This window comes from Motacilla alba, chromosome 20, assembly GCF_015832195.1.
Source record: "Motacilla alba alba isolate MOTALB_02 chromosome 20, Motacilla_alba_V1.0_pri, whole genome shotgun sequence".
In the NCBI taxonomy this organism is placed as follows: Eukaryota; Metazoa; Chordata; class Aves; order Passeriformes; family Motacillidae; genus Motacilla; species Motacilla alba.
The window spans coordinates 6,189,400-6,213,524 of NC_052035.1; the positions used below are offsets into that span (position 1 = coordinate 6,189,400).

Genomic DNA, 24,125 nt, shown 5'->3' on the forward strand with positions numbered 1-24,125 from the left:
ACTTTGTGACAGCATCCTTCATGGTCATGTTTGCTTGTTCCTGCTGTTGGTTTGGCTCTCTGTCCTCTCCAGGCTGCTCCAGCATAGGGGACTGTGTCCTTCTGCTGGAAAAGAGGGTGTTCTCCCTGTGGGGTGCCTTGTCCCCCACTCCTGCACTGTGGAATAAGGTTTAAAGTGGACCTAGAAAGCAAACAGTATTGGGGAATCAAACAGCTTTCTTAATTTCTCCTTTCTTCCTCTTTCGTTTAAATAAGAAGTTGGAGACAGCTGTGGAGGAAACGCGTTAAAGAGGAAAAGGATGTTGAAACACAAAGACCATGATTTCTAGGGTGCCGCAGTGGGTGCTGCTCGCCTGATTTCTGGTTAGAATGTCCTTTTAACCAGTGACTGTTCTGTGTGTGCCACCTGCATGTTGCGCAGAGCAGCAGGTGGAAGGAGAAGTGGTGATACGCCCAGGACGCAGCTGATGACTTGAGGGTGTACCCAGATCACATGAAACTATTGTGGTCACTTCTTTATCAGGAGTGTAGGAAATGAATACCCTATTTAGCCACAGATTCCTTACATAAAAAATAGCTGTCTAGGAGGGTGCTGTTTTCCTCCCCAGGAATCATTGCCTAAAACAGGAAGCTGTTTATTTAGGTGGTCTGTATTTTACCAGCTGGTGTACAAAGGGCGGTGCTGTCTGAATGACCTTTGCTGGAGTTCATTTCCCTCTTGACTGGAAGGTAGGAGTTGTGCTAAGGTCACCTTTGCCAAAGGGACAGCAAGGCTAAGAGCGCACATTTCCAGAATAATTCAACATTAAGGGGCTCAAACCATGGGATGAGAGTTTTCAGTCACTCCTCTTCCTCCACCCATGTGATGTGCAGGTGTGTTTTTCCAAAGAGTTCAGTGTACTGAATGGACTTAAGGAGTTGGGATTTTTAAAAACATTACTTAAGGTTTCTTTTTGCTTCAGAATCCTGCTCTAAGCTCTTTTTAAAAATTTGCCTGTAGGAACTGTGCTGAGCTTGGCTGGAGAATCTCTTTTCCTGATTAGTGCAACAGAATTTATGATCGAGCTGCTTAAAGGGCCTTGTGTGTGGTCTTCTCAAGATCATCTAGACATTTCTTGATGTGCCATGTAGAAGTGCAATTCCCTTCACCCTCCAAATGCGTTGTATTTGGACACTCCATTCCACTTCCAGCATGTTTGTGTTGTGCTGGTAACTGACAGTTGTTTATTTTGATTTTCAACATGAAGGTTAGGTAATCCTTCACTAGGTTAGGAACAATGGTGGCCAGCCTGTGTTATTTCTCTGCCAGCCATAATTTTTATATGGAGAATGCAACTGACACACCTTGAATGTGAGAATTCCTTGTCCAGAACAAATGTGTTTCTCAACATGCATTTTATTTTGCTTCTGCTTCTCTCCCTTGTGGTGAAGTTTTAGGAAAGGACATTTCAGTGGTGCATTTTTGCTCTCTGGGCCCATTTGTCCTGTTGACACTCTGTCAGAGTGTCACACACCCACGGATTTTCTGCATTATTCCAGAGAGGAGAATGTTGGAGTCTTGAAAGGGAACACTTAAAGGACAAAGTGAAAGCAGTTATTCTATGGCCATGAGTTTAGAATCATATAATGATTTTTATGACTGCATTTCCTCTCATTCTCTTGAGATACAGTCACAGAACGTTTCTGTGTGTGTGAGGAAGTGGATCTGCACAATGCAATTTAAAAATGTCATCAGTAAAGTCACAGGAATTTGTTCTCAAGGTTGAAAAGTACATTAGGCTTTAGTTTAATTTTCTCTTCTGTTTCCAGAAGCCCAAGATCAGTTTGCCTGAAGGATTGTGCATGCAGATGGGAGATGGATGGACAATGTGTGTGGTCCCCAGGCCAGGCAGACTGACTCCTCTCCATCCTACCACAGCAGAACTTCCCTGGGAGGGAAAACACTGTCCTGTGCCGTGCAAGGGGATTTTTTAGTGGAAGGGGTATGTGTTGAGGGGTATGATTACCAGGAGCTCGGCATATTGTGCTTGTTTGGAGAGGAAGTTAACAGGTGAGTGAGCAATATTTGTAGCCACAATACAGAAAGCTGGTTTTGAAAGCATCTTTGTGGTGGCTGCTTTACCTGGAAGGAGGTGTAGAGAGATCATAGCCACATGCACACAAATACAGGTGGCATTTAGAGGGTTCAGGGGCATGGAGTACTTCTGGCTACCTTGTGCTGCTGAGGCTGTCTCCTATCTGGCAGATGCCATGGTATGGACCACTCTTTGCACATTTGACTCAATCTGTGTGCTCTTGTTCCTTACCACCTACCGCTCCCCACCTCTGCCGAGTGTCCAGAGCTGGACATTTATGAGATCTGGGCTCCCTGGCTGCACCAGCAGTGATTTTTATCAGTTCCTCTGTGTGACGAGGTGAGGGTAATAAGGAAGGGTAGTAACCCAGCTCGCAGCACAAATCCCTCCCTCATGGCCTTGGATGCTGAGAGGAACTAAAGGGTTAGTGACACATGGCTGTCCTGAGCAGAGCAGGTCGGCAAACTCCCCCACAGCCTGTTCCAGGTTGGCTCCTACCATTACCCACATGTGTGCTGTCTTCAGATCTTAACTACTTTTTTAAGCCCTGAGCAGTGCTCCTTGTCACTTCATATTATGCCAGCAGGCTCCACAGCCAGCTCAGCAGGGATCCCTCCTGCCAGTGGTCATGTGCCTGGGCACAGTCCTGGTAAACACTGAGGACACGTCTGGGTCTCAGCTCACACCCTCTGCAGCTGTTTATTCCCAAAGCAACAGGCAGTTGGAAAAGCTGCTTCACCTTAGGGATCGTTTTGGTTGGAGGTGGGACAGGGGGAAGGCTACATGTTCTCTCAGGTAACTTCGTAGTGCTGGAGGAGGCTGAGAACCAGAGAGGAGCTGGCATGCATACCTGGCAGGTGGGATCATGGCACATATGCTATGCTATGCACTGCTTCCCTGTTAAGAAAAGATTTTATTCTCTACAAACTAGAGAAAACCTGCAGGAAACCCAAGTGAAAAATTGATGTGGCTGCAGCATGAGCACTGAGCTGTAGTGTTATGGTGTTTCAGGTGCCCCTCGGGTTAAGGGGCTGAAAGAGATATTGTCAAGCAAATTCTTATGGTCAGGCAAAGTTATTAATGTGAGAAGAGAAACGGAAATAGTTAAACTGTGTTGGGTTTTTCCGCCTTCCTTATCAGTGTGGGTTTTTGCCCTTGCCGCTTACTTAGAAGACCGAGGGAGCGGTTTCGTGTTCCATCTCCGAGTGATGCAACACCGGCCGGATAACCGCGGCGGCGACACGCTGCCAGGGACAGGGTTTTCTGTAAATGTGACATCGTCACTTGTGGAATGCTGCAAAAGCGGATGCTGGGTGCCCGCTCCCCCCACTTTCTCTTTCCTCCTTCTTATCCCCGCTTTCCCTTCCCTTTTTTCCTTTCTCCCCCTTTTTCACTTCTCCCCCCCTTTCGCTTTCCCTCCCTCTTTTCACTTCTCCCTCCCCCTTCCCATCTTTTTCCTCCTTCCGTTTTCTCCTGACCTCTTTCTCCCTGCCTTTTTCCTCCTTCCCTCCCTTTCCTCTCCCTTTCTCCCCTTTCCCTTTCTCCTTTCCCCCGTTCCCCATAACGCGGTGACGGTGGCCGCCGGCAGTGCGGGGTCCCGGCCGTGCACAGCGGGTGGCGGGGCCGGGTCCCTCCGTGTCCCCCCGCGGTGGCTCGGCCCTCAGCCCCACAGTGTCCCCCGCTGTCGGAGCGGGGCGGTTCGCACTCCGGTGTCGGTTCGCATCCCCGGTGTCGGTTCGCATCCCCGGTGTCGGTGCGGGGCGGTTCGCCCCCCGGTATCAGTTCGTCCCCCCGGTGCCGGTGCGGGGCGGTTCGCATCCCCGGTGTCGGTTCGCATCCCCGGTGTCGGTGCGGGGCTGTTCGCCCCCCTGGTGTCGGTTCGCATCCCCGGTGTCGGTTCGCATCCCCGGTGTCGGCGCGGGGCGGTTCGCATCCCCGGTATCAGTTCGCCCCCCCGGTGCCGGTGCGGGGCGGTTCTCACCCCCCGGTGTCGGTTCGCATCCCCGGTGTCGGTGCAGGGCTGTTCGCCCCCCTGGTGTCGGTTCGCATCCCCGGTGTCGGAGCGGGGCGGTTCGTCCCCCCCGGTATCAGTTCGTCCCCCCGGTGCCGGTGCGGGGCGGTTCGCATCCCCGGTGTCGGTTCGCATCCCCGGTGTCGGTGCGGGGCGGTTCGCCCCCCGGTATCAGTTCGCCCCCCCGGTGCCGGTGCGGGGCATTCCCAGCGGGGCGGGAGCTCCGCCGCTCCGCCCCGTTCGCTCAGCCGGCCCTATAAGGGCGGCGGCGGCGGCAGGGCTCGGCCAGAGCCCGCTCCGGTCGGACCCGCCGCTGTCGCTCCGCGTGTCCCGGCACAGCCCAGCCCAGCCCGGCCATGCCGCTGCCCCGCGTCCCCCTGCGCGCCGCGCTGCTGCTCGGCCTCCTCCTGCGAGCCGCCGCCGCCGAGTCGGTGAGTGCCGCCGGGCCCCCGCGGGACAGGGGCACAGGGGAGGGTCTGCCCCGGCAGCGGAGGGCTCCCGGTGCCCGGGGGGGTGGCTGGGTGACCCGCGGGTCTCGGTCTCCCCTCGCTAGCAGCCCGAGAGCCGGTGCCAGCGCTGCCCCCCGGGCGGTGTGCCCCCGCTGATTGCCCTTCTCCGGGGAAGGGTGGGCGAAGTGCGGCGGCAGGGCCGCTCCCGTTCTTCCCGCGGTTCCCTTGGCTCGGCCGCTGCTTCCTCCGGCGGATGCCAAGGCAGCGTCGCGCCGGCCCGGCCGTGCCCCGCTGTCGCCGCTGTCCCCGCGGCTGTGCCGCTCCTCACGTATCCCCTCTGCCCGTGCTCAGGGTGCCGGGCTTGCAGCCGTGCGGGGGCCCGGCTAGCTGGTGGAAATGAGCCGCTCTCCATTGCAATTTCAGTCTTCAACTTCTGGTCGTGAAAGTCCTTTAATTCTTTTTTTCTTGTGGGTTGGGTGTGTGCGATGCCTTTCAGCACCTGGATAGGATTCCCAGCCTTACCTGAGTTTGGTTGTGCTGGTACCTGGTGTCTTTCTGTGGCTATCAAACCTTCCTCGTGTCCACATGGGAGTGAAAAATGCATTTCTGTGGAGGGTTGGAAAATCTCTTTAACGTACAACGAGGTGAAACATTTGGATGTTCTTCAAGCCGGCACATGTGGGGTCTTCGCGATGAAGCAGAGATCTTGGGGATTCTGGCTTCCCTGCTGTTTGTTTGTTTTTGTGTGACCATCTTGCTGATAGTGCAATCAGGGCAGAATTCCTCTGGTAGTGTGAAAGAGCTGCTGAGATTAAGGTAACTGCAGGAGATCAGGGATTCCCAAAGTAGGTTTAATCATCCACATTGGTTTGTTTTGGACTGAAGGCTGGGTGGGCAGATCAGAACTGATAAGGCTCTGCTGCTTCCTAGTAGGGACACGGCGCTGGGGGGTTGCTGATTGTGGAGCGGGAATCTCCCACAGAGAGCATCTGTAGTGATTGTCAGCTACTCTCTAAAACCAAAGCAGCCCAAATCCACTTTACTCTAATCTGGTGTGTTTATCCCTGCCATTAAGCACGTGAATCGGTCGTTTGGGAACTGGCCCAAACTAGTAGGGCAAACCTTTGGGGCAGACAGCATCTGGAAGTTGCACTGACCATGTTTGGTATGAAATGCAACTCGGTGTCCCTGGGGACTGGACTGGTCTGCGAGCATCGGGTTTCTGCAAAGACAACAAATTTTGCACAGATGTGGTCTGTAAATACTTATATAGAACTTACGTGGAATATTTATCCGTGTCTTTTAAGCTACCTAAGATTGAGTGTATGCTTGAGAAGTAACACTGGCCTACTATAAAGCCTAATCCAAACAAATTGTTTGGGTTGCAGGGGAGGAGACAAGGATGACACACGGTTTGGGAGAGTTCTGCTGGCACTCCTCCCATATATTTTTTTAATAGCACTGCCAAAACGTGCAGGGCTGCACAGCATGTGGCTCTCGGTTTTTCTGTGCGGGCAGGGTGAAGACAGGTAGCTGTTTCTTAACAAGATGGGGATTGTATTTCTTGTGCTTATGTAAGAGCGTGGATGTTGAGAGTGATTCGGTGCTTGAATATTTCCCCAAGCCTGTACAAACAAAAGTGCCTTGGCTCTTTTCCCTTTGAGCAGCTTTCTGGTGTAAACGGGATTTCTCCGTGTGAAGCAATCCTGGATGTGTAAGAGGGTGGGGAATATGACTGAAGTGCCTCAGTGTGACGCTGGAGCTCGGGCTGTGGGTGGGTGGGTTGTGTTACAGCAGCCCCGCAGCTTTGTGTGAGAACATTGCCTTCTCCCCGCGGGGCCGGGGGGCTGGAGCTGCTGCCTGATGGCACCAGGTGGTCCCCAGCTCTCTCCGCCTGAGTGCCTTGGAAAGCAAAGGATGCGTGGGCAGGATGCTCCCCTCTGTGCTGTGCAAGGATGGGCTTCCTGCAGAAGGTGCTTGAGGGGGGATGGACAGAAAGTTACCAATGCATCCAAGATGTGGGATCGGTGGAGTTAACGAAGAGCATGAGGTCTGCCTTGCTTGGGCAGAGTGGCTCACCTTGGGCTGAGCTTTCCCTGTGCGTTTCCCCTCCAGCAGTGCCCCTGCAGCACAGGAGGGGAGCAGGGGTATTCCCGTGCCCCTGGCAGCACAGGAGGGGAGCAGGGGTATTCCCCCATGTGAGGGTATTCCCCCTGCTGCAGGCTTGGGCTCTGCTCGGTTTGTCTGGGCTGCAGAAGGGCCGAGTGCCCGGAGCCCAGCAGGGCTGTAGCAGTGCTCGTGGGCTGCAGGCTTGTTGCAGTTGTCCTACTTTTGTGCCTTGAACTGTGCAGAAAAAGTCTTCATGGAGCACCACATCGTGTTTGTGTGTCCTCAGCAGTACAGAGGAACACAAATCCAACCCAGAAGCTGCTGGCAGAGGATTGCTTAGGGAGAGGTGGGGGAGGCTTCGTGCTGTTTGTGGGCTCTGTTTGCTGGTTTAAAGCAATCGTGCTCAGAGGCCTCCTGATTGGCAAAGCTGGTGTCTTGTTGATGATAGCTGTGTTTGGAAAGTAGTGCAGCATTATTAATGTTAAAACCGGTTTGGCTTGTCCTGCTGCCATTGATCCCCGAGGCCTGTTCTTTCTGCTCTTTGCCCAGTTTCTCATCTGTCCCTCCCAATCAAATCAAGACATCGCTATCTGCATGTTTCACTTTATTTTACTTTTACTTGCCATGTTCACATTTACAGCAAATCTCTGCTTTGCTTCAGTCTCCCTAAAACACAGAGCAGCAAAATGACAGTGTCTGAAGCAATGTCCCTTGGCCCTTAAGGGGAAGGAGCTCATGACTTCTGGAAGTCAAACCTATAGTTGTTGGGATGAAATGACTGTAATGTGTAGGAAAAACAACTCCTTTAGCACCTGGTACTTTCTTGACCTGCATGCACAACTCCTGGGTGGGGTGGGACCGTGCAGGGCTGCTGGGTCCCTCCACAGCTGAGCGCCTTGGGTGTGGAGGTTCCCATGGGTAGGAGCAGTCACCCTGCAGCACTTGGGGCACAGTCAGGGAAACAGCACTGCTGCCCAGCTCTCATCTGTCCAGAGTGCTGCCAGCTCCCATGCTGGAGAGTGCTTTCCTGTGCTTCAGAGCTTTCCCGAACATCTTACGCAAGAGGTGAATTGGGGCTGAACTTGGTACTTTTCAGAGTTGTGATACCAGAGGCTCATTCACCCTGCGAAGTAAAGGCTGTTAGCCAACCTAGTTGCTCTCTTTCCTGCCCCTCTGGTTGCTCTCTCCCAAGGTCTTGGCACTTTGAGATCCCGCATCCAGTCCAGCAACAGGGAAAATGTTTTTCCTATGTGTCTTCCCCCCTTCCTTCCCTTCCAAGCCTCTGTTAATGGCTGTACTATTGCCTTGAGCTGTTTGAATGGCTTGGGGAGGCCATTTGCTCTCAAATGCCTGATCTAGAGCCTAATGTGACCTTGCTATGATTTTCCTGTAGTGTCATACTGCCTTTTCAAAATGTGTGTGTCCCATTTCCACCACAAGCTGGAAGCTGCTAACCTGACTTTCCAGTTGATGACTGGGGTGGAGGGGGGCACACTGGCTTGCTGCTCAGCATGCAGGCTTCAGCACAGCTCCTACAGCTACTTTTCCTTCCCTTTTGACTCCTGGTGTTGGTAAATGCTCTGTTAGAAATATCCTGGTTGCTTGAATCCCCTTGACTATAAGTTACCACTAGGCTGTGTTGTATTTTGTGTATAAGTTGTTTTCATCAAATGAATGGATTGATGCACTTAGGTTTAAAGCCTGGTTTTTTGGTTTTTTTTTTATTAGTGATGGTATCTGTACCTGTAAGGGTGGCATGGTAGCTGTGGTTCCACGGTCTGCAATGTCAATTACTTAGGTTGACTTCTAAGATTACTTGATGAAGTTATCATGGCTCTGTGATCCCACAGAGCTCCCCAGCTATCACTTTGGCCAGACTAAACGCTGCATCCATCCTTCAAAACACTTCCTAGCTCTTGAGTTCACATTTATCCTCTTGAGCCTGCTCTTAGGTCTTGCAGCTGCATTCTCCCCCTCTGCTCAGTACATCCTGTTCCTTTATGCCCTGTAACAACAGCCGGGCTGTGCTGCCTTTGCAGCCTCAAAGGAGAAGCTGATGCAGTTGAAGCACTTCAGAGCCGAGGGGACAAACCCTGCACACGCCTGACCTCCGGGCTGCTGCTGAGGAGCATGTGTGGCTGTTTGTTTGAGACTCGCTGGAATGCAAATGCTTGAGATTAAGGATTCAAATGATTTGCACTAGAATGAGACTCTTGTGATGAGACTGGGCTTGGTGGCTCTGAATAGACAGGGCAGCCTAGTTAGAGTTTCACTTGTAATAAGCCTCTGCTCCGAGGGGCTGTAAAAGATCCTACACTAATGAGCGGTTAGGGCTGTGCTGCTAGGTTAGCTCAGACTTAACTTTTTCTGTATTTAAGCGTGTGCCTGAATATTTGTCCAGTAAATGCTGCTGGTCAGAGGACCAGCTCTGCTGCCCTGGCTTGCAGCAGTCATGCTGTGACTCAGGTTTCTGGCACTTGGCTTGGCATCCCAGCTCCTGGGGACACTGCTGTCACCTCTGAGTAACGGCCCTGGCCCCTTACCCAAAGCAGTGACTCAGACATCTGAGGCGGAGGTGGATCTCTTCTTCTGGGGCTGGAAAAGGGGTGACGGGCAAAACTGGTGCTGCTGCTTGGCACCCAGGCTGTGCTGCCCTTGGCACCGAGCTGCTGCCTCCTGTTTAATCTGGTTGTGGCTTTGGTGGGCAGAAAAGCTGTCGGGCTCTGCCATGTGACAAGCTGGTGTTGGCAAGGACAGAGCAGAAAATGGCCCTGTCTTGAGGAGCTGTAACTTGCTCTGGCAGCGCCGTGGTTCCTTCATTTTCAGGCAGATACTGTTGGAAACAAGAGTTGCATGGGAGACAGGAAAGCAGCAGTATTATCTGAAATGACTGAAAGCATTCAAAGCAAGCTAAAGGAGCGTAAAGTCTCAAAAGAGGGGGTTAAATACTTAATCCTGAATCTGGAGAAAATGTCAGCGTAGGAGGGGAAAGCATGCAATGCATAGCTGTGTCCCTCTCAGTTTCTGAAGGCTGGCTGACTTGAAAAGTGTGCTTCTTGTAAAAGTCTTTATTTTTGCTGGAAGTATGCACTCTTGTCAGTTTTAGCCTTAAATCCTTTGAGGCTGAGACTCTGCTTGTGAAATGCCAAGAGGCTGTTGTTAGACAAATTATTGGGATAACTTAAAAATCAAAGCAGTTAATTAAAATCTCGGGGAGACACTCCTTGGGGCAGGAAGGAGACTGGGAAGACCCACAGCACTGTTACCCAAGCAGCTGGTCTTATGTCAACCAAAACCACGGCTGCTTCTTGCTTAAACAAATCCTGTTCTGTCCGGGGAAGCAAAGCCTTCCATGGGAAGGATTTCTCTCTTGATGTTGCTCTGCCTTAGCTGCTGAAGGGAAGAAGGTATCTTCACCATGGTTCCTCTAAAACTGTGCTGCTGTCAAACTTGAATACAAAGAGATGTGGCCTTGCCCCACTTACCTTGCTGCGAGGCTAACCCTGCCTCCTGCCCTTTAGCTGCTGCTACAGTCAAACTAGAGCCATAAAGAGCAATGGTAATGTGTATTAATGACTGAGAAAGTGCTTGGACTTGCACTGAGGTGGCCTGCACAGCACAGTAGCCAGAAATCTCTGTGCAGAGGGCAGAGTGACTGAGATGAGTATGGCTGGAAGGAGGGCACCAGGTGTGCTGCTGTGCTGGCTGGAGAGGAGCGAGGCCCGTAGGTGGAGGGACAGATCCCGACTGCTGTGGCGCTAGGAGGGTGGCAGAAGCTGCTTTAGTGGGCTAATGCCCCACTGTAAAAGCAGAGAAGCTCCTACTCTCCTCCAAATGGAAATACAGTCCTTACTGATGTCAGGAGCTTTTGCTTGGAAGATTCTGTTCCCCAGCGAGGTAAATATTTATTGCAATTCCTCAGTGTGCAGTGGAGCAGAGTCTGGAGCCAGGATCTTGCAGCAGACTGTTTATGTGCGGGCTGTTCTTGGCGCTAATTCCAAATTTCCTGAGGCTGAGTATGAGGAGCTGGTCCTGCGTGTTGGTTACTCAGACTCGCTCGTCCAGCCCAGCGTGGCTCCGCAGCGCCGGGGAAGGAGTGACCCAAACAATGCCTGGGTCCCTCTGCTCTGGCACTGTGCGTGCACAGATGTGCTCAGGGAGGGCTGGAACGCTGCTGCTGGTTGTTCACCCGCTGCTCAGAGAGGGGAAGGAGCCTGAGTGTGAGTTCAGAGCCCTCAGAGGGAGGAAAATGCTTCTGGAAGTGACAGGTTTCCTGAAGTGCAGCTGTATTATCCCCAATAGCACGTGCTGTGTCTGCTGCTTTCCGGGCCTAAGCCAGAAAGAGGCAATGTGTTTGTGAGGAAACAAACCAAAAAAAATCCCCACCAAGCCCCGTGCGCTGAAAACCCAGCCTGTGGTGCTGCAGCTAGCCAGGAAAATCCCTGCTGTTGAAATGTTTGTTTGTATAAATGCTCACACGGGTATGGCTGATAGCGGAGCAGCAGCACTCCACTGTCTCGAGTGCTTTTTGTGCCGATAACTTCCCCTGCTGCTGTTCTTTGCTGGCACCTCTGCCAGCAGAGCAGGGCTTGAAATAGCATAACTGTGCTGGCAGAGCTCAGCAGCCTGGGCTAAGCCTAAATCTTTGGGCTACTACTTGTGATTAGATTAAAATGGATCGTGGGAGGGGAAGCATTTGTAGGGCGCAGCGTTGGGAATCTTGACTGTACAAACAAGCTGAGATTACTGCATGCTGAGCCTGATAGGAAGGGCACTCTTTGAAGTTGGGTGTCTGCCTGGCTGAATTTTGCAAACGCTCTGGCATGAGGGAGCAGAAAGATCCCAAAAGTGCACGTCACGGATTTCTTGCCAAGTGGAAATTCTGCTTGTGTGCGTGTTCGGGGAAGCATTGGGGTGTAGCTGGATTCTAGGAAAGGGCAGTGAGGGCAGGCTTCTTCCTGGCATGCGGGGGAAGTGTGACATGTGAGGTATCCCAAGTTTGAAGTGTCAGCATGAAAAATCATCCTAGATGGAAAGGCTGGTTTTCTGGGGCATTTATATCCTTTTTTTCTTCCACAGACAAGGATGCAATAGAAACATTTGTTATAGACTAGGGCAACTCAGAGTGAGTCGTGAGCTGGAAAAACTGTGAATTCCTTTCTTAAGCTTGAACAGAATTTTTCCAGCTTCTGAGCTGAGCTCTTGACAGTGAAGCATATGAACTACTTACAATTAGGTTTGTAAATACCATGAAAAATATAATTTCTTTATGAACTAGGTGTGCATCATGGCCTGTGACCAGGAGAACCCTTCAGGGGTGTGAAATGTTTGTCACGGTTGTTTTCCTCTTGAGTCACATGAGAGCTCCTGCTTTTTCCTCCTGCAGCTTTCCTCCAAACTTTCTTCATTTGCTTCAGGGTAAGTGATGGACACACAGCCAAACTTTCTTCTTCCTCCAAACTTTCTTCATTTGCTTCAGGGCAAGTGATGTACACACAGCCATCTGCAACTGTCTGCTGAGCTTTATCTCCCTGAGCTGGAATGGGGAGTGGTCATCTCCTTCCCACTTGGGCTCTGGAGCTGGGAATTGAGTGTTTAGAGCAGCTATTTTGCCACCGTTGCAGTAAAGATATCCCAGTATGTGCCTGTCTGGCAAAGGGCTCAATCTTTATGGCTTTGCTCTTGGCTGATAATCGGGCAAAAGCAGTTAAACAAGAGTTCATTCATTTTTAATCTCTCTGTCCCGCTGCTCCTGCAGCGTGGCTGTGCATGGTGTAGGGCTGGAGGGAGCAGGCTGTGTGTCAGCAGGAGCACAGCAGCTCAAAGGTAGCTGAGGTTTGACTTTGTAAGTGCAAGGAAGCCTATTTTGAGCAGGCAGGGCCTGGGAGGATTCATCCCTGCTGCAGGGGACAGCGAGTGGCTCTGCAGAGCCCGGGATTACGGCGTCACTGTCACGGGGATTATGGCTCTGCTGCCACATGAGCCCCCAGAGAGCTGCTTGTGGCCACAGGGCTTAAAGAATCACCCAGGGACTGGGCTGAGGGAGGAGAGGGCCAGGCTGGGGCCGGGGCAGGGCTGGCTGTGCCTTCTGCACGTGGGCTGTGCAGGGGAGCGTGCCGGGAGATGCAGAACTGCTTGGGCAGGCACTGGGCAGGCTTCCCTGAGCTCACCTGGAACAAGTGATGCTCTGACCAGCTGAGCAGTTCCCCACCTCCCTGCTGCTTCTGCTGTCTTGTTAAGCAAAACCCTTTTTTCTCTACTGAGAACAATTAAAAATTCTTTTCCCCTCGTTGGTGAGAGGCACAGACTGTGCAGTAACTGCTGTGGGCACTGGGGCTGCCTGCAGGCCCCGGGCTGTACCCCACTACCCCACTCTGATTTCACCTTTCCTCAGTGCCACAGCTTTTCCTTTCTGGGTCACTGTGGTGGGAGTGCTGCACAGTGGCTGTCAGGGGACATGGGCAAGGCTGGCTGTGGCCCTGCTCTTCCCTGCCTGGGAAGTGTGGAGCAAAGGTAGTGTTTAACTATGTCTGGAAGCCTCAGGTGATCCTGTCATGCAACTAAATGCAAACATATGCCTGCATGGAGCTGTTTAACTTTTGTCCCTTGGCGCAAAGGCCAGTGCAGGCCGTGTGTGCTGCAAGTTATGTGGGACAGACTGACCAGGAATGGGTGGTAAAATGATACCTTCAGGCATGGTCACAAGGACTGCCACAAGTGGATTTTTTTTCATTATTTCACTGTGGCTGGTGTGTTAAGGGAGCTAGGTGTGACTTCAGTTGAAATGTTGATATTTGCTTTGCTCTCAGGACTAAAATGACTTTTGTGTATTTTTCTTCTCCCTTACATGGAGCTGAGCATGGAGCCAGAGAAGGGCGTGAAGGGTATTTGGGGGGGAATACAGACCCTTCCCTTACTTGTCTGAAAGGAACTGCCTCTGCTGGAGGCTCATGTCACTTCTAATAAGGTTTTTTAATGCTTATTCAGATGGGAAGATAGAGCAGTCTTTGCCTGTTGTCACTGCACACCTCCCTCCTGTGGAGATCAGCTCTTGGGCTGATTTGAGCTTGTTTCCAGTGCTGTGTGGCTCCTCTGCTTTTGGGGGGCTGCTGGGGCATCAAGGGGGTGAGCTCACTCCTAACCCCTGCTCTTTCACATGCTTGGCGTGAGCTTTCAAACCTTCCTGGTTTGTGGGCTCCTGCAAGAGCTGGGTGGAAGTGAACTGTATGGAAATCCCCTCTCTTGGGCTCTGTGGTTTACAGAGCTCTGCATCCTTACAGATGGCGTACAGAGCTCTGCAGCTGCTCGTGCTGTTCGGGAGCCCTTCCTGGTTATGCTGATAGCTCTGTGTTGTGGTGGTGGGAGGTGACATCTGCCTGTGACAGGACAGGGGCTGGGGAGGATATTTTGTGATATTTTGTGATATTTTGCTGCAGTGAAATGAGCTGAATGAATGAATATGACTGACCCTGAGGAGCCCTGGGAACAGCTTACACCTGCCTGTCCCTGCAGGCCACACAGGGTTAACAGGTCTGTGCCTCTGCCCTCTTCTGCCACCCCCCAGGCTGGCCCAGCTCCATGTGCCTTTGTCTAGGAAAGCTTGACTTTCACCTTGTTCCTGTTTACTCCCAGGTTTATGTACACAGTGCTGGGAAGGGAGGCCAGGAGCAAGCACTTGGTCTCCATGCCAAAATTATAAACTTGATAAAGGGCTCTGTACACTGTGCATGCCCCAGTCCCTGCAGGTCTGACTCCCTTTGCAGCTTGCTGGCTGTGACCCTTCAAAGGAGCTTTTAATGAACTCTGTGTTTGATCAGAGGCAAGGGACAGCTGTAAAAGCCAGTTCCATGTTTGGAAAACTTTGTCTCTGCCCCAAAACACCATTTGGGTTTTTTTGAAAGGGTTTGCAAAGGCTGTGGTCAGGACATGTGGGCTGGGGCAGGTGAGCTGCCTGGGTTTATTTCCCAGAACTTGCCAGTGGCTGGGGAAATTCACATATTGCACAGAAACTTTGCTCACTGCCTCGGTAAATAGCTGCTCTTGCTTTGAGAAGAGGTGAGTGGTGTTCTGGGGCTGTAAGGGAAAACCCCAGGAGCACGAAATGGAGTGGGATGGGCGAGGGAGGGAGCACAGCAGGGCTGCCTGGGGTCCCAGGGGTGCTATTCCTGTGCCTCCACTGAGCAAAGAGTGTCTGGCTTCACCCAGTAGTGCAGCCTGTCTCAAAACATAAGGCCTCTGTGCCCAGCTTTTCCAGGAATGGCACTCACAGTTCACGTGCCTGACGTGCTGCTTGTCTGGCAGGGAATAAACTCTTATTTATTTATTTTTGCCACTGGCAGGCAGGAAAAGCTTTTGCTCCCCAGCACGCTGTTTAATCTCCCTTCGTGCTTACTGGGGATAAAGCTGCTTAACGTGAGGAAGAAATCCTTGAACCGCACTCCTGCAGGAAAGGTTGATTCCTGTACAGACCCCTCCTAGAGAGGAGCATAGTCATTGTAGGGCTCCAGTTCAGCTGCCAGGGTGAGGTGGGGCCGTGCAGCCACCCAGGCTCTCCCCCCCAGCCCCTGGCCTGGCTCCAGTGCAGGGCAGCAGGTGGGGGAAGGCAGGCTCAGAGCAGCCCTGGTGCCCTTCTCCAGCTGGCAGTTGCAGAAGGTGTTAAGCTGGATGTGCCAGGGATGTCTTGGCAAGGGCTGACCATCCTCTTGTGGTCATCTCAGAGCTTTTCCCTCTTGGCCACAGCCTGCAAGCCAGAGGAAGTACAGGCACCTTCCGTGGTGCCTCTCCACCAGGCAGCAAAGCTGCAGGGGGAACTGTGTGCTCTTGGAGAGGGATGTGCTTTTTTAAACAATACTGCAGGGAGCTCTTTATGTGGCACTTGGGAAGCCCCAGAGCTGTGAAGGTGCCTGTTTGCCCTCTCACAGGTGTGTATGTGAGGAATGTGCCTGCTCCCGACCTGCCCTGTGAGCGCTGCACTCCGCTGTTAACCCTTCCCAGCCTGCCCGTGCCCCAGCTCCAGGCAGGGCTGCTTCCTAGAAGTACGTGCCTTTAAACCTGGAGAGTAATTGTGCAGGTGCCCAGCAGCCGTAGGACTTCCCTGTCAGATGAACCTGTCATGTGAGGCCACTGCCCACAAGAAAAGTTTCCTGCATGGTTTGAGAAGTTCTTGCGGCCTCCAGGAACTTCCCCATCCTTACTCAAGAGGATGATGAAGAATGAGTTCAGGGAACGCTCCCATATAATCTTATTTATGCTTCTGAGTCAGTAATTTCCTTGTTATGTGCCCTGCTGGTAAACACTGCCTGTCCTGATTTAAATAGGGTTTTTGATAGCCAGCCCTGGTGTGTTGCACAGCGAGCACTAATCACTGTGGCTGTGTGCCACCTCTCAGCTCGTGGCTGGGCTGATCTGATAAGGCCAGTGGGCTGTCCAGCCACCCCGGGGCTTAAACCTGGGTTTTCTTGAGCCACCCTTGCTTGGACATTACTGGCTGTGACTCATGGTGAGGCACAGGGTGAGCTGGCACTGGGGTGTGGCTCGGCACAGCACTTGCCAACATCAGTCTGTGCCTGGTGCGGGGCTTTTTGGATCTGCAGCAAATGTGCTCCCCAGCCCCAGGAACTGGGTTCTTCCTGCCCCTCCATGAAATGGCCAGAAGCTGCCCTGGGAACAGCTACTGCCTGCTGGCAAGCAGTTTTCATTGCAGGGCTGGCTGTGGCTGGGTTTCACATATCTTGAAATGAATTTGCCTTGGAGCAAGTGATCCAGAACGTTAAGAATGCCTGATTCCAGGCTGGGAGAGGATTCCTTCCAAGCTGACTTTCCTCCCAGCCCCCTTCCTAGCATCTAGTGCCAGGCTTGGCATAGCAGAGAGAGGGGTCTGGGAGGAGAACTGGCTTCAGCACTTCATGCCCTCTGGGCTGTTCATCCGCTCATCCTGTAGCGGGGTTGCTGGGGAAACCAAAAATGCCTCAATAAGCAAGGAAAAGCACATCCAGTGCTGCTGCTCCTGGTGCAAACTGAGAAACATCTTGTGCTTGTTTGTGGCCAGCCCTGTGTGCCAGTGGGCAGGGGAATGGGGCTGGGGCTGTGGGCAGAGGAAGCTGACACATGGCTTGTGGCTGACTGCTTGCCTTGGTTAGAGATCAGTAGCGGATGTAATTCATCACCTCTGGGCTGTGGGATGGGCCACACCTGGCCAGGTGAGCAGGGGGGGCTGAGCCCAGCTGCCCAGGGCTCTGTGGTGCTGCCATCCAGCTCTAAGTGTCCCCACGAGTCTCTGATCCTCCTCACCCCAGTGAGGCTGTAGCCTGGTAAGCTTATATTGAGAAAAATCCTCAGATGTGCAGGACTATTGAATGCTCTTCTGGCTAGACAAAACCTTTGTCAAAACTTCCCAAGTTGTCCTGTGAGGACAGCACCAAAGAATGTCAGCTTAGCCCCCAGCTAAGGGACCTGTCCATCTGCGTTGTGCCTCTTGCCTCGGGGGAAGGGGCTGAGTCCCCCTCCTTGGTGATGATTTCATGGCTCTGGAAGCATCTGGAGTCTGTGGGGTGGTGTTGAGCAACCCCAAAGCTCATACCTGTGGTACCCTCACTGGCCTGGCCCCAGGGCTGTGGGGTGAGGAGAAATAGTTCTGGGGAGTTGCATAACTTTGGTGAGGGCAGGAGATGTGGGCTTGTGGCTCCTTGAAGGTCCAAGTGCAAATGAGCTCTGGTGTGCAAGTTGCCATTGTGGCCAAACAGCTGATATCTGGGAGGCTCTCCAGCTTTCCTGCTGTAACTGCACTCCTTGGGCCTTTGGATCCTGGAGATATTTTATGGGTTTGTTTGTTTACATGCTTTTAAAGAGGGTGATGCAGGGGAAGCTCTTCCTTCAGGCAAGTCATTATTGATAGTGAGTGCTCTTGAACTCGGCCTGTATTGCACTGCAGTTCAGCTGAACTGACAGACCAGCTTTTAACCCTTGGGTGATAAAATAGGCTTGTTCTCAGTTTAAAGTGAGGGATTGCTTTGGCATGAAGCTTTGGTGCTATGCAAAAAAACTGGCCTACACCCATCAGGCTTTTTTCGTGGGAATTTCAAGTCCTTCCAAACTCTCCCTTATCACAAGCTGAAGGTATTGCTTTTCCAAATGCTTTGCCACAAACTCCTGACCAAGATCCTGTTGTGATATTTTCACACTGTGTGTTCGGGTGAACCTCTTCAATCTGTAGCCCTCAGGAAATTCCCCTCCCAGCCTGGCTCTCACTTCTGTTCTGAGAAATTCTAGGGAAATTCAGCTGATAAAGATAATGCTTTTGGTGGAGAGGAAATTCAGCATTTAATGTTTTTCTGCTGGAAGTGATATGCTCAGGCTCTGAACCTTCTGTGAAATGCTTCTGGAGAGTTGTTTCATATTTACCATGTCTCCACCTCCGTTTACAGGTGAGGGAAACTGAGACCATGGATGCTGGATGGCTGGACTACCCTGCCTCTGGGGACTTGCCAGATGATGAAGACATTGGTGAATTCAGGCCTCGCTTAAGCACTGATGGGTTAGATGATATAGATGAGACATCTGGGTCAGGAGGTAAGTGGGGAAGTGGATCTCCCTCAGCAGCTGCTGTGACATTTCTTTCAGCACCAGCTCTTGAGTGATGGGCTAAATCACAGCCAGAGCTCCAGAGAAACCACAGTGTCAGGTGGAGATGAAAACTGTGACTCTAGTTGCTCAGATGAGAACAGTGAAAGTAGTGGTGCTGTGATGTTGAATCACTCGGGGAGGACAGATGGAGTCCAGCCAAGCTTGTCTTGCTGCAAATGAAAAGGCCTTGTGCTGGCTGGATCTTTTTCCTGTTGAACTCCAAAGAACTGCTGAGAAACTTGAAAAAAAATAACCTATTGTTGGGGCGGTGTTAAAAGGCTTAAAGTTAATGTCTCAGTTGAGGCCAAACAAGGTAAAGGACTAACTGGTGTTCAAGTGAACTCTCTGTGACATGCAAAGCTCCCTGCCCAAACCAGTTTCTGTAGCTCTGTGTCCCTTTATTGTGAACATTTGTTCTCTAAAAGTAAAAGAACAAATGCTGCAATCAGTGCCTGACATGTTGGGGCAGATCTGGAGGCTTGGTGAAGGATCCTTTAGGGATGGGTGGTGGGAGCAGTGCCCTCCATTGGCATTACCTTACAAGCTGTGGCAGACCTGCTCTGCAGGGCCAATGGGTCCAGCTGAAGATCCCTCCCAGTGGAGAGGTGTTGGTTTCAAGATTACATCTCCTGGTCTTGTGCAATCCGAGTCATTCAGTGATAAATAGTACTAGTAGATAAGGGGGAATTGTAGAGGACAAGAGTCCTGGTATGTGCAGTTGCTGGTATTGCAGGAAGTGTCTGAATCCTGTAAAAACAGCATGTAATGAGACAAAATCTTGAGAGCCCTTTCTAATTATTTTTTTTGCCCCTTCTGCAGATTACCCAGACTCTGAAGATGGCTTGTATCTGACCACCATGGACACCCCTGTGGTAGGTATTGCTCCAGTGTGTCTTTAAGCTCCTCTGGTCTGTCTGTGAAACTTTCTGAGCACTCTCCTGCCCTGCAGGACGTGGCATCAAGACAAATCCACCTGCGTGAGCAGGCACAGAGCACTTGTAATGCACTGAGCAAACTTTGAATTCCCTGCACACCCTCCTGGTCTCAGCTGTGGGTAGGCTGGGTGCTGCTTGCTGATGGGTGTGGTTTGTCTGTGTTCTCCAGATATCTGACAACTATATCCCTGGAGATACTGGCAGAAAGATAGAAGGTGAGAAGAAAAACACAATGGTGGACAATGAAATCATTCCAGACAAAGCTGCGCCTGTGGAAGAGAACCTGTCCAACAAGATCTCCATGGCAAGCACAGCCAACAGCAGCATCTTTGAAAGAACAGAAGTTCTTACAGGTAATACTCCACCTTGAACTGGTAAATCATTAATACTGAAAATCAAAATGGCTTCTGTTGTTCCCTGTTTCTCTGGGGAGCAGCTCCCTGCTGACAGGGGAATGAGTTGTTTTACCTCTGTGGCTGCCTGTAGCAGAGTGGCTTCTGCTTCCCAGACCTTAACAGCAGAGCCTGCTGCTGTCTTTGCTGGGATAAACAGCTCGTTTTTGAGCCTGCCAGCTGACTGTTGGCTTGACTCATGTGGCAGCTGCTCTGCACCCAGATACTGCCTCAACAAGAGGTGTCTCTGGCCATAAAGCAGTGACATCATAGAGTTTCATATCAAACACAGGCATTTTCCTTCCAACCTCTGCCCAAGTTCTGCCTTTTCTGAGCTTTGCCAGGAGCCAAGCAGCCCCTCAATGGGATTCCAACTCGTGGTTAGCTGTAGGAATCGGAGTACCAATGTCCAGGGCAAAACCAAGTGACTGCCTTCCCCTCAGTGTGTGGGACAGGTCTGTCCCCAGCATATTGCTGCTTCAGGCACGTGGCCTGATGGTCCAAGTATAAACCCAAGCCCCTTGTGCTGATCTGCAGCCATCCTCCCAGTCAGATTGGAAGAGTGGATTGCAAAACCATTTAGCAAAGAAGCTGATTTAGTGCAAGCAATAGATGTCACAATAAGGAGTAAACTTCAGTAAAGTCTTGTGGCCATGCTTGGTGTGAGGAGAGAGGAAATCTTAGAGGTTTTTTTGCAGGTTTGTGGGTTTTGATTGTTGGGGTTTCTGATTTTTTTTTTTTTTTTGAGGGAAGTGGTGTTGGTAATTGGATGTTGATGAATTGAAGTACAGAGTCCCCAGGGTGTGCTCTCACAGGTTGTTAACAAAGCATTCGGATTGCAGCTGTACCACTTTCCTGTGGGTTAAGGTGGGGCTTTTTTGGGTGGTTTTTTGTTTTGTCACTATACAGGGAGAACATCTTTTGTCAACATTTCTTTTTTGGACTAAACTGGAAGATTAGCTCAAACTGGTTAATGTGGAACATGTGATGATTCTGTGGTTGGACTGGAAGCAGTCCTGGCCTTTCCCAGTCACATCTGCTGTTGCTGAAGGTGCCAGCACACACAGTGACAGGCACATGCACGCTGACTCTGGGGGCTGCTACTCTTGAAGCAGTGGTGGTTTGGAGTTGTCCAAGGCTCATTCCAGTCTCTTTCCTCCCCAGCTCTCATCGCAGGAGGAGCAGTGGGTCTCCTGTTTGCCATCTTCCTGATCCTGCTCCTGGTGTATCGCATGAAGAAAAAGGACGAGGGCAGTTACGACCTGGGGAAGAAACCCATCTACAAGAAAGCCCCCACAAACGAGTTCTATGCCTAAAGCTCAGCAGCACCTTGTGCCCAACAAGGGACAAGCAGACTGTACTGAAACACTGTGCCCTCAGATGAGATGTGCTGAACAAATGGTTTTTTTTATTTTTTGGATTGAATTTCAAAGTGACTTTGAGAAAAAACAAACTTCCTTCGTGACCCTTCCCATCCCACTCAGCTAACAAGGGCCCAATGAAATACAAAGAGTCTGAAAAAAAACCTCAGTGTATTTTTTTTTCTAAGTTAGTGTAAAAAGAATAAAGATGCCAAATTTTCTGCTTGGTTTTATAGAGGGTATATAAACACAAACCAGACTGTATGGAAGCAAACACCATGTGTTTGCATCCAGCGTGCTGTGCTGGGATTGGCTGCTTCTATAGAAGATGGCTTTTTTTTATAAATCTTGCTACTAGATGTCTTGCAGCAGGCTGTCGATGTGAAGCATTTTTGTGGAGAACTATTTATGAATCTCTTACACTACAGATAATGTTGCCTTATCGGGGAGTAAAAGGCCCACAAGGGCTCAATATCCCTGAATGCCATAAAGGGCCTATGGGAATGTCTTCCCCAGGAGATTTCTGTCTCTTCCTGTTGGCCCCAGGCAAGGGTCATTAGTCCTTGAAATCAGGACAGCCAGTTGTGTTTGGCTATGGCAACACCCTTTCCTTGCCTTCAGTCTCTTACCTTTTTTTAAGGATTGCTTGTAGGATTTTTTTATAACAAAATTTTAAAGAAAATAGCCTAATGTTTATATAAAGTTTGTAGAAATTGTTTTGGAATAATAAAAAAATAATCTACTTTTTTAATTTCCTCAGATTTATTTTTTCAATCCCTTTGTGTTTCCTTTGGCCGGGCATTTCTCTAGAGATGCTGTTTTATATGATTCATGTTCTGAACTGAAGCAGAGTTAGCTACAGAGTGTTACAGGTTTCTTCTAGTTCTACAGTAGCTACTTTAGAGGGTAAAGATATTTATGGTTTTCTCATAACTTTTCTAGGATTTTTTGAAATAGAATTATTTATAGTTTCTGAAATGGCTGCTTTCTCATTTGGTAACTTTTATCCTTTTTATGTAAAACACTAATATAATGAGTCTCTGTGAAAACTATTTAAGCTTTATTCTGTGAATTTCAATTACAAATTCAAGGCAATAACTTCTGTATGCAAAGTTGGATGCATAAATATGATTGAAGTAGGGAAAAGACAGGAGTAATTCTAGGCTGTAATATATTACAATCAGTCCTATAGAGCTATATATTATATATTTTACTGAGATATATACAGGTGAGAATGAAAAGGCTGGAGTTAATTCTTCAGCAGCCTTATGGTGTGGCGTGTGAGAGGCTTTTGATCTTGTTTGTGCTGCTGTTTGTCCAATGTCTTGTGTAGAGCACCAGGGGCTTGTGCCTGGGAAGGAGCCTGAGGGCTCCATGGCTGTGTCCAGCTCCTGGAAGCAGCTGTGCCAGGATGTGCTGGGTTGGATGCATAGATGCAGAGCAGAGATCCCCACCTCTTGCTGCCCTTGGAAGCTTGTAGTGTGGGGGTGACAGCTTTCTGTCCCTTGTGGTGCTGTGCCAAGCCCTGCCTCAGGGAAGGCTGGATCTGAGCTTGGCCTCTCCCACCGGGAAGCACCGAGCTTTCATAGGGACAGGCTCTGAGCTCCCCTGCTGTGGCTCTGTACCATCCCCTGTACATGGCCCCTGCCTCCTCTGAGGGTGGGAGCAGCCCCCCAGTGTCCCAGAGCAAAGGGTGATGTGTGTCTGGTGTTACAGAACCACGAGCAAGCTGGGTCCTCCTGCATCTCCCAGTCTGACGTGGTGAGAGACAAAATTCTCTGTGTGGGTCCCCAAGGTGAGCACCTGAGCAGGCAGCACTAACCCGGCAGTTGCAAAGGCTGGTTGGAAATCTTCATGGCTCCTGAAGCCTCCTTCCTGACGCTCTGCTGTAGGCTTGAGGCCAAAGCCAGAGAAGCAATAGAAAGATGTGTCCCCTTCTGGGGGTGAGGCAGGAATGTGTGTTGAGACATCGGGGCAGAGGAGGGGTCCTCCCCTGGGTGACAGTCCCAGGATGAGTGTGTTCAGGGAACTGTGGGCTCTGGGAGGCTCTCAAAGCTGCACAGAGTTCACAGCAGGCTGGAAAGGAGAGGGAGGACTGTACTGCCTGTGCACAGCAGTGCCAGGCAGGCAGGAGCTGTGCCTGCTTCTCGGGATACTCAGATTCTCTTGTGTAATTGCTCTTGGGGATTTTCCACTGTTACTGGTTTTGTTGTTTTTTGTTTGTTTTTTTTCCCCCTCAAATAAATGGTACTTTCTAAAACTGGCTTTTTGGACTGTTTCTGAGCTGAAATTACTTTTGGGAGCTGGATAACTGGGAGCTAATGTTTGTGTAACTACTTGGTTACTGGAGGGGGAGGCAGGCTGGGACCTGGTGCTGTGGCCTGCAGCTCAAAGGGGCTTTGTCAGCAGCTCCTGAGCTGCCTGCAGTGCCTCACCCATGCCTGATTCCCAGAGCAGCAGCAGCCCTGGGTCTCTGGAGCGGCTCAGCTCCTCCAGACAAGTAAAGCAGACCCAGCACAGTGCCATGGGGTGAGTAACCTGCCTTGTGATCAGTTTTGTGACGGCTGTCCCCTTGGGATCAGGAGGAACAGAGGGAGGTAGAAAGCACGTGCCCTGTGCCCGTCCCCTGAAATGAAAGCAGTGCACACTGGCTGTTCTGCTTAACCGAGTTTCAAGCCAGCCCTGTTTAACCAATGCAGGCCTTCTGATGGGTGCAGAGCTGATCAGCTGCTCTGGGAACAAGTCCACAGTGACTTCATGCTGTTTGGTATTAAGCAGCTGCACTTTCAGGCAAGCTCTGGAGGAAGCTGCTGTTTGTCCAAGCCCCCTTGCTCTGTCAGCTTGGTGCTCTCAATGGACAGGACTCATGGCGGGTGGGGGAGTGGGGGCTGTTCACTGCGAGCAGTGCTGAGGCTCCTCAAAAGTGCTATATTTTAATGGATCATCATCCCTGAGAAAATCCAATTGCCTTCTCCCTGGTAGGAATTCCTACTCCAGGTGGTTTGGGTTAGCAGGGACAGAGGAAACAAACTGGCACTAGTACACAGGCTCCCTCAGGGCGAGGGAGCAGCACGTGCTCCTCTGCTCCTTGTTGCCTGCTCTGTGCCAGGTGTGCTCCTCTGCTCCTTGTAGCCTGCTCTGTGCCAGGTGTGCTCTCCGAGGTCCTCTGAGA

The 24,125-nt window shown here is 51.0% G+C and overlaps 1 protein-coding gene across 1 annotated transcript; it reads left to right on the top strand.

The window, feature by feature from the left end:
* The first annotated feature begins 4,358 nt into the window (after positions 1–4,358).
* On the top strand, positions 4,359–23,218 carry SDC4 (syndecan 4). The gene is made up of 5 exons (XM_038158972.1): positions 4,359–4,516; positions 18,067–18,211; positions 19,085–19,137; positions 19,370–19,553; positions 20,757–23,218. Exons 1-5 carry the CDS (start codon positions 4,442–4,444, stop codon positions 20,906–20,908), a joined length of 609 nt encoding a protein of 202 aa, XP_038014900.1. The 5' UTR covers positions 4,359–4,441; the 3' UTR covers positions 20,909–23,218.
* The last annotated feature ends 907 nt before the right edge of the window (positions 23,219–24,125 follow it).